Source organism: Neopelma chrysocephalum, unplaced genomic scaffold (genome assembly GCF_003984885.1).
Source record: "Neopelma chrysocephalum unplaced genomic scaffold, ASM398488v2 Primary Assembly neopelma1_87510, whole genome shotgun sequence".
NCBI lineage: Eukaryota > Metazoa > Chordata > Aves > Passeriformes > Pipridae > Neopelma > Neopelma chrysocephalum.
Window position 1 is genome coordinate 1 of NW_020916866.1, and position 12,081 is coordinate 12,081.

The following is a 12,081-nucleotide window of genomic DNA, read 5'->3' on the forward strand; positions in this document are numbered from 1 at the left end:
TGGCCAGGAGGTGAGGGCTGTACCGGACCTCCACGTAGGCGATTCCTTCCTTTGCCTTCGTCTCCACGAACTCGTAGGCGATTCTCCTCACTGCCTCACGGTCACCCCTGCAGGGACAGCAGTGCGACCCGTCACCTGGGACTGTTCACCCCCAGGGCACACAGGGAACCTCCAAGGCTGAGCCAAGGGATGCTGCCAAGGGTTGAGGGGGGAGAAGCAAAAAGCAGGGTACTTACGCAATAGCGGGCATGTAGTAATTAAATTTCTCTAGAAATTGGGGAAGTGTCAGCGGTGTGTCATAGCTGACAGACTTCAGGAGCTCCTCAACAGTGTCGCCGGGGAGAGGGATCCCTCTTTTCCTGCAAATGAAGGCACGTGTTACTGACAGAGAAGGTATCACATTTTTGATCAATCCATTTCACACAGCGATCATATCCCGAGCTGGCAGCATCAACCACCGCTCCTTCACAGAGAGACACAGCACATGCTGTCCTTCCAAAATCTCCTCGTGGATGCTGCCCTGAATCTCAGGGGGGAGGAAGGCAATCCAAAACACAGGCAAAGCACAAACAAACCGAAAGACAAGCCCAGACTGACCCTGCAGGAACACAGCCAGGGCACATTTTAAGCTTAAGAAGGAGTTCATCTAAAGGGGCTCTGGATTATTTCTTGGCACCTCCTAGTCCTAGGAATTACCAAAATTCTTTAGAAAAGTCAATATCCACTTATGCAGGCTCAAAGGTTTGAAAAATCGAGGAGATGCTCCAAGGCCTGGGATCATGCAGGCAGAAGTGTCGTGGCTCAGGGGTTCAGTTCCTGTGAGTGAGATGGTTCCTGAGCCCAGCACTGTGGTGGCATCTTCTCTGGCAGGGACACCTTCCACGCAGGAGCAAATGGAAACAACTGCTCTCACCAAAGGGATAGCGATGCTAAAGCCCATTTAAGTACTTCCAAGAGGGGAGAAGCCATTTTTCCCTGGAGCAGCTGGAGTACTGTGTGGGGGAAGGTGTCCCCAGGGCAGTGGGGCAACAGCCAGGCTGCCAGCCAAGGGTGCTGAAGGCTTCCTGGGCAGGCTTTGCCACCCCCACACTCTGGTACCTTGCACAAGCCAACATAAATTTGGAATAATAACTAGACATTTGTTTTTAATCCTCTTTCCTGCCACAATGAATTACAGCTAATTGGTGGATCTCTGCTAATAGAGACAAAACACCACAGAGCCATGCAGGGACACAGTCCAAAGGACCCTGCTCCTGGGCTCAGTAAACATTGCTCCTTCCCCCCTCAGCCAGGAAGGAAACCAGCCCCACGCTCAGCCCTCACATGCAATCCGCACAGATTAAGTTGCTGGCACTCAGCAGGGAACACTCATCGTTGCCAAGGCATTGGTTTTCCTCCCTGCCTTGCCCTTTCCATGGCACTGACACATCAGTGTCTGCCCTAGGAACCGGCATGCACCTCCCTTCACCTGCCCAGGGAAAGTTTCCTACAGCAAAGCCACTTCCCTGGCATTTTCCCATGCTTCCCGAAGGATTGCCTCTGCACAGGCAGCAGCAGCAGTGCTTTGGGATGATCCACTCTGGAGTCAGGTCTCTCGATGAGGAGGTCTGGTGGATCATGCCAGTGAGGCTCTGGGAGCTGCTGCCGCCCCATCCAACCCTGCTGGTAGGTGGGATCCTTCCTGAGGCAAAGCTGCTCCAGGGAACGTGCTCGTGCCCACCAGCACCTCGGTGCCCTGCCCAGAGCCACCTCCAGCCATGGGCAGCACCACACACACCGTCCCACCTCGGACAGGGCAGCTTTCCTGGGGACACCCAGTCCCATGAGGGATCTGCCATGGCTCTAAACCCTCTGGCTGGGCAGAGGGGATGCAAACCCTGGCCCGGACCTCACAGAATTGGAGACAAAGTTTCTAAAAACCACCAAGTTCAGCAGTGCACTGCCCAAGGGACCTTGTGCATCCCAGCAGCTCGGGGTTATATTATGCCACCACCTGGCAAATTTATTTCCAGTTATTTACCTTTAAAAATAGATCACAAGCAGCCTTCTGTGCCCAGGGTGAGGTTATTAAGGCAGTCAGTCCCCTACAGCCTCCTGCACTGCCCCACTGCTTTTTTTGTGCATGAGTGCAAGTTTTAGAGCTCACGAATAGCACAGCCTTGCTCCACCCGAGGGCTGGCAGCTCTGGGGGGTGCCAGGGCTGTTTAAAAATAAGAGGCAACTCGGCACACACACAGGCAATGAAGGTTTCTGCCCTAAGCAAGGATCCTGGCACAGGATCCCCAGACAGCCAGTGCCTCCTGGGCTTCAGGGCTCCCGCAGCCCTCCTCAGGGACTACACTGGCATTTTCCCTTTGCTGGCAGAGGGACCCTGCAGAGCCCCAGGGAGTCACCACAGACCCATCTGTCCCTTTGGACCTGTATTCCAGCCATACAGCCCACCAGCAGGAACCCTGACTCAGCTCAGTGCCAACATCCTGCAGTGAATGGGATGGGCAGCTCTGATCCACCCTCCTTGCTCTGACTTCACTGCAAAAGGTATGGCCATGCCCTGCAGAAATAGCTACTGTGGAAAGAATATTCCCCCTAGGACTGCACTGCCTTGGAGTCTGCTGGGCTCAAAGGATGCCAGAACCACTTCCCATCCTCCTCAGAACTGATTTCCTCCCCAGAGTACCAGAGTTGTGCCCGAGAGCTGTTCCCTGAAATCCTTAAGCTCACAACCTTCTTGATCTGAGGGTATCAGTGACAGCTGGAAGAAATCTTGTTTATTTTGCCTGCAAGCATGGAGCCGGGTCCTCACACCAATTAATCATTCACCCAGTGCTTCCCACACCATCTAGGCTGAAGGGAGAAGATGCGCGTGGGCTCTGTCAAGGAAACAACCTCTCTCCAAGTCACTGCCAAGTGCTTCCCAGGGTCACCCACACGCGAGTGTGACTCCCTGACTGCTGACACCAGGCACACAGCCCGGGGTTCAAAGGCAGCAGGGTAAGGTGGGTTTTTCCTCCCAAACCGTGGAACGGCACCACCACCACCAAGACAACGCTCCCACCTGCTGTCATTTCACTTGCTTCTGCAATTAGGAACATGGAAAAAGGAATCAGAATACAGCTACTCTGCCCTGTCCTGGCCATACTTCAAAGGCAGGCAGCTGTTTATGAGACACCTTCGGGGCTTTTCTCATGGTGGCTCCTCTTGGCTCGCCCGGCTCACAAACCCATGACCACCTTGCTCATGCTCCTGCTACCTGTGCAGCCCCACTACCCTTTGGGATGTGCTCAGTGTCACCACACTGTGCAGCCCCACTACCCTTTGGGATGTGCTCAGTGTCACCACACTGTGCAGCCAGAGGACCCATCTGGGCAGAGACAGCACCAGCACCAGCCAGGTTTGCTGCCTGCAGGAGCTCTTCTGTTGCAGACCTGGACAAGCAGAAGGGCTGATGCTTTGGAACTGCAGCTCCCAGAGCTTTCCTCACCCCACAACTCACCTGCCAAAGTACAAGATTGTCTCTGGTCTAATGGCTCCATCCAGGTGGACGTGAAGCTCAACCTGCAATAAGAAAAATGGGTCAGGTATTCTTAGAGCTACAGCAAAAGTTCAGAGATAAGTAGCTGGCACTCACATGGGTATAAATGCAGTCAATACAGGGACAAAATCATGACAAGGAAGCACAGAAACATTTTTAAAATATAATCATTATAAAGTTTATTTTTCAACATCTAAGTACTTTCTTATAGCTGCTGCAGCTCACGCATTTAATTTCTTTAGAAAATTTTTCGGTTTCCGGTAATTTTCAGGAACTGCCCTATCCTTATTCAGCTTGCGTGGTTCAGAGTCTGGGAAGAATGAAAAAAGCAAACCCCAAACACCTTTGCTTTCCAGCTTACTCCTCCTTGAAGTCACAGGCAGCCAAACACCAATTAATTTGCTAAGAGTCATTACAAAAACTTTGACTTCGCTTCCAAGAATCAGCTCCTGATGGGTTGTTAATTACTTGGTATTATCAGAGCTTAGAGGATCTCTAATCCTACACAAGAGGTCAGTCCCATGGTACAAGATGCTGTAAAAAATAATAACAAGTTTTCCCATAGAGCTACTAAGCTGGTTTCAAAATAAAACACTTAAATTTTTACTCATTAAAAATGGGACAGTAACTCAGGTCTTTTCACTCTGAAACCCTGTTTCTCGATTATTGCTGAAACATTGGATTTTGGAGAAAGAGCCCCAGAAAAACAAAAGCAAGTTTTTTCCATCAGCCAGCTGGGGCTTTTGGAGGAACACGACAGATGTAATTTGGAAGTCAAACTGGGAAGGAAAATATTGGCTTTAAAATGTTTCAGCTAGATATTCCTCTTTCCACAACTGTTTTCTTTTAAGTAACGGCATAGCCTACAAAATGCATGTTTAATTTTATTTTTTTAATCAAACTTGAGCAACTTGATACCCAAAGTTGTTAGTTGTAACATCATGCACATTCTACTGCGTAGATGTTTGCTGCAGGGTGCCGAGGGTAAGAACTGAGTAAGATTCTGAAGAGGACTGGATATTTGCATGGATAATTAAACCACCCAGGGTTACTAATTAAAACCCACAAACCCTCTGGCATCAGGGTATGTATCAAACAATAACTACGAGGAAGAAAAACGAGTAAGAGGTCCCTGCGAGCAGAGCAACGCTGGACTGTCCACCTCCCTTGGACCCTTTTGGATCCTCGGGAGCGTCCAAGAGCAGGTGACGTGAGCTCCTGGCACAGGGCTGGCAGTGCCCAAGCACTGATGCCCACGAGCTCGCTCCTGTGCCCACCCTGCCCTGCAGCCCTGCTGTGCAGGCAGAGACCCCCACCCCACGGCCAGGGCTGTCACCCATCACTGCTGCTGCACAGGGCCCTCACTGCTGGGCAGGGGCAGGGCTGGGGGCCAGCCCATCCCCACAGGACATGTCCCTCAACATGCACTGGTGCCAGGCTCAGGACAGCTTGAGCTGCTGATCCTGCACTGTTGCAATCAGCTGGCCCAGAGGGTCAGGAATATGCCCACAGACACCACCGTTAGCAGGCTGTAAAAAGATATCCCTGGCACTTCTCCTACCCTTAAGATACTATCTGAATCTACAGGGAGGAAGATTTAAAAAGGGGAAAATCTGCTTTTTCCCCCCACCTCAAGTTACACAATCCTGCTTATGAGGACTAAATGTTCTGGAAAGCACCAGATAAAATAACACACCACTGATGTGATCTGCACTGCCAGATGTGGAGCCCTGGCATGCTTTCCACTCTTGAGATCCAACTCCTATTTCAAAACCAGGCAAGCTCCACTCCTTGAGATATTCAACAGCCCTTTGACAGCCCTTTCTGATGGAGAAAACTTACTGGCTTGAAACTTGCTCACACTGGATTTAAAAACCAAGCAACTGAACCTATTGAGGTCTTCTCACTCCAAACACTTCTCAAGTGTTTCCTGCAAGAACATCCCAATGTGACATTCCCATCAACGAGAATGCAGATTCTGTGGTGTCCTTGTCCATGTAAGTCACCTCCTCCTGCCACTTCTGCAGGTGAGATGCTTGTAAAGCAGCAAGGTTCCTCTCCAACACCAGCAATAGGCTCTTCCTCCCCTACCAGCATTTCTTTGGGTCTGAAGGAACCTAAACTAAGGCAGCTCAATGCTGTTCAACCCAAAAAGTTTTGGGTTTCCCCAAGATCAGTGCTTGAGGGTGTCATTTTCTGCAGCTGAGAAGCAATCTATGCTATTTAGATGGCCAAAGGACACTCAAGAGAAGATGGAAAGGTGTTCCTAAAAGGCTCTAGATAAGGCTCTGCAATCAGCAGAGGCACAACCCAGCTGCTCATCTCCCCTGGTCACCTTGCTGGCAAACCCCCAGGCTTCCAGGTCCCTGGGAGGCTGCTCGCTGCAGATTACATTTCAGCTCTCTTCCTGAGTGTTTGTTTTGGGTAAACAAAGCACAAGACTTTTCCAGACACAAGTGGGTGACATGACCTTGCCTGAAGCCAAGGAAAGCACCCAGATAGAGATCAAAGAGTTTTCTCTGAACTGTGGCTCCAGGAGATGATACCTGAGCAAGCAGAAATAATGATGGATGCAGGAGCCCAGTGCCTTTTCCAGGGCTCTGCTCCTTGGCACACAGAGCTCCACGGGCACGTGGTCGCTCATCCCAAACCCTCTGGTTTATTTGGAGCAGAAGCTTGTGCACACAAATTAAATGGGGATCTCAACACTGGTCCAGGACCAGTGTTGCACCATCACTGCAGAGGAGCCTCCAACCATTCCAGGACCACTGATCATAAAATCAGAGAAAGGTTTGTGTTGGAAAGAACTTAAAGATCATTTAGCTCCAACCGCCCCGCCATGGGAAGGGTTGCCACCCACTCGACCAGGTCGATGCCTTCCCTTCTCACAGGATGTGGCAACACTTGTTCTGATGAAGAACAGGAAAGCAGCAGAGCTCTCCAACGCTTTCCTGGGGCAGGAGCTTTGCTCTTCCCCCAGTTGCAGCGAGGACCCTCAGGACCAACTCTGTGCAGCCACACTCGTGTCCTTCTGCACCTCCACTGATCTCCTGCCAGGGCATCAAAAAACCAGAGTGCAATTCAATAAAACCTTTAATTTCACTAAAGAGTTGTTGAAAGCCAGAGGGATGAGTTCAAAAGATGTAACTGGCTGCAAATTGTTCGTCCTCAGCACAGACAGCCCCCAGAAAGGCCATCAGAGCAAACCCAGTGCTTTCCATTTTTATGCAAAAGAAAGTTTCAGCTCAACCAGGGCACGTGACTCACTGGTGCAGATATCAGCAAGTTGGTTCGGATTTTAAAAAGGAGAAGTTTTAAGGGCTCTGGCGTGACTTCTCTGGCAATATTGTAATGTTTTCTTTGAGACTTAATAAGCTTCAAAAATAAATTCAAACACAAAATTAGGTACTCAAACAAGTATGTTCCATTCCAAGATCAAGTCTCATTATTTTCAATTTAGTGAAATTAGGAGGAAAAAGTTAACCAAACATTCCAAGTATTTTCAGCCACGTAAATCCAATACAATTTCTCTATTAGAGTTTGCTCAGCAGGCCATGGCAGAGCAGTTAACTGCTCAGTTTGCCTATTATATGGCATAAAAAGAGCCATCCAAGCTAAGGCACTTGAAGGATTTCCTGTATGAGGTAGTTCTAGAGTCTTTCTTAAAATACATACAATGACCAAAGTCAGTCCTAACACCACAGTAGAAGTAACACCAACTGCAGCTGGTAAAGTGGCATCATTTCAAAACCCTTAACAGTGACTTTGCCCAGGATTACTTATCAGGCCATTAAAAGCTGATAATTTAAATTCCTTCTATTAATCTCAATAGCTGAAAAACAGGGCAATTATAGCTGTAATTTGTCAATTATTAGATAAGTGTGGCAGGCAAATGTTAATGGAGAGCAAAGTTGAACAAGAGATAAGACAAATGGCAACCACTGCAAAAAAGAATGAACTGTGTTTCCCAAATACTGGTTTTATGGAAGTGTCCTGTCAGGAGCAAAGTTATCCTCATCCTAAGCTCACCACAAACACTCATTTAGGAGCAAGAGGTGCAAGTGGCTCAAGAGGGATGTGAAGTTGAAGGGGCACAGTATTGTCCTCAAACCTGGCAACACCCACAAATGCATCTGGGAGATGAATCTGCCACATGCTTTAAGGCTTGAGTCTTTGAAAGAGAAACACGGGAGACTTGCAAAACCCACACAACACACTGCTCTGCTGCAAAACACATGCATGCTTTCCAGACAAGCACTGACATGATACAGGGGTTTGGTGCTTGAGGAAGAGGTTACTCCTGTGCTGGGAAGCCTTTGGTACCATCCTCCCAGCACCAACTACTCAACCTTCACTGACCTCGGTACAAAATTCGTGGTGACAAAACTCGTGGTGACGTTAACAGGTGATGGTGGCTGTGTGTCATCACAGGTGATGCCTCCCATGGGATGGCAGGGCCACGTCCTCATCAACCCACCCCCGGATCTCACACCCACCCCCAGCTGGAGCAATAAACAGAGCCCTTGCACTCTGTGCAGCACCAAGCCAGCCTCTCACTGCCATCACATCTGACAAGTGGATGCAGGAAGTTTATCCAAGAGCGTCCCTGTACCCCATTATTGAAGGACTGAGCACACAAGGTACCACTGTGTAAGGTATGGCTGAGCTCCATGCAGCCTCAGCAGCACCAGGCTCTGACCCGTGCCAAGAGTCAGGGGTCAGGCTGTACTCAAGAAGTGGTTTAGTCAAAGACAACATCACTCTGAACACACCTGTGCATTTGCAGTCCCCACAATAAGGATCACCTTTGTAAATTTTTATTTTTTTTAATTTTTAGCTTTGAAGTTTTGCTCCCAAGGCAAATCCCTGTACTATCAGCTCAGCACAGAGGCTGCAGTGTTACAGGGAACAGGGCAAGGCACCCACCCAAACTCCCTGGGCACAGCCAGCGCGGGCACCTTTAGTGCCATCTCCTCGGCGCTGACGGGACACGCACAGCTCCAGCCAGCTCTGGCCACCTCTCCCTGCTCCGCTGCTCCCGGTGCATGCCCGTTCCCAGCCCTGCCCGCGGCAGCGCCGCCAGCTCACCTTGGGTCCCCCGAAGACTCCCGGTGCCCGCTCCATGCTCCCGCCGCTCCCGCTCCGCCGGCCCCGCCCCGCCGGCCGCGCTCACCCGGCCCCCGCCGGCCCCGCCCCGCAGAGCCCGGGGCAGGCACGGGGCGATGGCACCGGACCCTTAGAGATCAGACCCTTTCCACACCCCTGCCGTGGTTTAGGGACGCCTTTCCCTAGACCCGGGTTGCTCCAAGCCCCGTCCAGCCTGGCCTCGGACGCTTCCAGGGGCGGGGCGCGGCCACATCTTTGGGCAGCCTGTGCCGGTGCCTCGCCGCGCTCGCAGGGAAGAATTCATAGAATCGTAGAATCACAGGATCAGCCAGCTTGGGAAAGATCTCCGAGATCATCGAGTCCAACCCTTGATCCAACACTGCCGTGCCACATCCAGTCTCGTCTTAAAAACCTCCAAGGATGGCGAATCCACCCCCTCCCTGGGCAGCCCATTCCAATGTCTGATTACTCTCTCTGTAAAAATTTATCCAACCTAAACCTCCCCTGGCAGAGCTTAAGACCGTAATTTCTCTCTAATGTTTAATCTAAACCCACCCTTCCTGAAGTCCCACTCATGTTTCCTTCAGGAGCTGAGAGCCCGAGTGGAGCTGCTCCTCCAACAATAACACTGGCAGAAATTAGAACAGGATAGAACAACAGCTCAGTGTGTAGAACCGGAATGCAATCTCAGCTTTGATCGCAGTCTTAAGCCAATTCAACAATATTTGTTTTACCTTTCCTGCTCTCAGACCTGCTGCTCTGTGACTCAGTTGTTTTGTCCCACGGCTCTCAGTCCATCCTACACCTGCTTTCAGTTCCTGCAAATTCACGCTCAGCTTTTCATTTCTTATTTTTAGTGACCTGGCCATGTTTTACACTGCTCCTCTGCCTCCTGCCTTCATCTCTCATAGGTGATGCACATGGCAGCCCAGTCACTAAGGACAGTGAGCCAGAAAACCACAGAATTACAGAATGGTTGGGAAGGAACCTCTGGAGATCTGCTAAAGCAGGTTCACCTGGAGCAGGTTACATAGGGTTGTGTCCAGGTTGGTTTTGAATATCTCCAGAGAAAGGGAGTTCCAGAGAAGTCCTGCCTGCTCCTCCCTGCTGAGCAGGGCTTCTCTGATACTGGAGAGAGCAGAGCTTTCAGTCATTCCACTCCTGAAGTCCCCATCTAGCTAAAGGCAACTCCATCAGGTGGAACCACTTCCTAGACTGAGCCTTGAGAAACATCCCTTGGGCCCTTATGCAGCCCTGGGTGAGATGAGACCGAAGCTCCCTGGAAGGTGCTGAGCAGGCGGGTGATATTTCCAAAATCTCTGCAGAGACAAGGAGCACAGTTTTGTTGTGTATGACTGGAGTTCACCTGCTCAGGTGAGGCCATCCCCAGACCACAGGCCAGGTCTGCAGAGAGTCCTAGAGATGAAAATCACTGTATCAATGAAAAATACTATTATTACTTGCTCTGGTGCGTAAACAGAGAAAGCACTTGGGGTTGTAGGTGTGAACACTACCACAAATGGCTGCAAAATAAAGTTCCCTCTTCTCCTTCCCCAGCTGTGTTTAGAGGGACATTGTTTGTGGAAGCTGGCAGCAGGGGATTAGCTACGCCGGAGCCCTGCTTTTGGGGATGGGGAAGGCTGGGGGCTCCTCCAGCCCTGTGCTGTCACACTGCCACCCCAGCCAGGTGACATCAAACAGCCCAGGGGAGAAAACAGCCCTGAAAGCAGGGGCTGCAACCTGTGCTGGCACTGCTTAGTGAATGTAGGACATGCTACAGGCTCACTGCTCCCCTGGGGAATGTCACCAGCCTCCCTTGTCACCAGCCTTTGCCATGAGAGCAGTGATGGAATTTCTGCCCCAAAGCCAAGTAGGCATTAAGAAAACAATAGTTTTTCAGCTTAAATCCCAAGGTCATTTGGGTATGTGCACTGCAACAGAGCCCATGGGAAAAGCCCAGGGCTTGGCTGGGGAGGAAGGTTCATCAACATGTTCTCTTCTATTAAGTACCACCTTTCAGGGATGCCCTGACTGCATCCATACGGGACAGACAAAGCCCATTAACCACAGCTAAGAGGCAAAAATATTCTTTAGAAAACAGTGACTGGCAGGGGAAAGCAAGTGTTAGCTGCCAAGCACCACTCAGGGCTTCCAGGAGCCTGTGGGATGGAGCAGCAGGAATAAGCAGCAGGTATTCTTCGCACTAAAATTTGTGATTTCCAGAAGGGGAAAACATTCCAAGCTACTTTGAAAGCACTGTATTTGGTTAAAAGCCTCCTGGGTGTGCACAGAGAGTCTGGGCAGAAACAAAATGGTCCAGTGTGCAAATTAGCAACTGTTTGTGAAACTGCTTCTGGGCGAGGTGAGCTCTGGCTCACATGGACCATTTCAGTTCCACATCATAGGCTTTCTTTAGCAGCCACCTGAAAAATATCTATTTTGCCTGGGTAATGATTTACAGCATCAGATATTTGAGGTCTGACTTCTGGTTCAAAGCATCCACAATAGGAGTGGCCCCAGTGTGAACAGTGCTTTCTAATGGTCTTTTGTGGGCACAGCCCTGCTCAATGTGTCATGTACACTCAGAGGACAGAGGTCAATTAGAGCATTTATTTGAGATTAGAGGAAATTACAGGGGAAAAAAACAGCATGTGGGTAATTATCTGCTGGGAGGAGCATTGATAGCAAAGGTCAGAAAGAGGCAAATGGGCCTGAACTGGCCCCATCGACTGGGAATGGTGCAGTAAGGGGTTTTTTGATGTTTTTTTTCCTGTTTAGCAAATACACATGTGCTGCAGACTCAGCTCTTTCCAGGAGTGTCAGCAGCACAGTGCATTCATTGCACACAAATGTGTTGCAGAGCCTTAGAAATACAGCTTGGGCTGATTTTAATTGACCTGACCCTGATCCAGGGACCCCCCAGCTGCTGCAGCCCCTGCACTCTGTGTGCTGTGCAAACACTGCCAAGGGAAACCCTGGGCTGAAGGGAAAAACCAGCAACTTAAGGATTCATCAGGCTGAGCTCGGAGCTGGCTCACAGCAGAGCTCGCGTGTGACAAGTGGCTGCTCCGAGCCTTTCTTTGTGCTGTGCCCTTGGCACAGGCACAAGTCTGGAGTGAAGGGGTCCAACTGTCTCATAGAAGGGCTGGTTTTCACATGTTAAAGTGCTTATCTCACAGCAGTCCAGCCCAACACTTCTTCAGTGACATTCGGCAACCAGCGGAGGCCAGTACTGCTCCAAAGCCCCGTACCTACAAAATACTCCTCTGTTCCTCCAGCTATTCCCAGGGGTTCCATCATTCCCCATTACAAATTCAGGTTGGATCAGCACCCCTTCCCCCCTGCAGTGAGTCAAACTTGGCTTCTGTTCAAAGCTCCTGCAGCATTTTGAGGAGGAAGGAGGTCTTTCTCTGTAATGCTTTATTTGAAGGGAAAAGCTGATG

The 12,081-nt window shown here is 50.2% G+C and overlaps 1 protein-coding gene across 1 annotated transcript; it reads right to left on the reverse strand.

Annotated features, from left to right (window-relative positions):
* Window positions 1–18: 18 nt before the first annotated feature.
* On the reverse strand, window positions 19–8,670 carry LOC113979689 (adenosine deaminase-like; the record flags this gene model as incomplete). The annotated part of the gene is made up of 4 exons (XM_027707001.1): window positions 8,621–8,670; window positions 3,494–3,555; window positions 237–359; window positions 19–107 (listed from the first exon to the last, which is right to left on the reverse strand). Coding segments are annotated over exons 1-4 (310 nt in total), but the record flags the coding sequence as incomplete, so codon positions are not given.
* Between the last annotated feature and the right edge of the window lie 3,411 nt (window positions 8,671–12,081).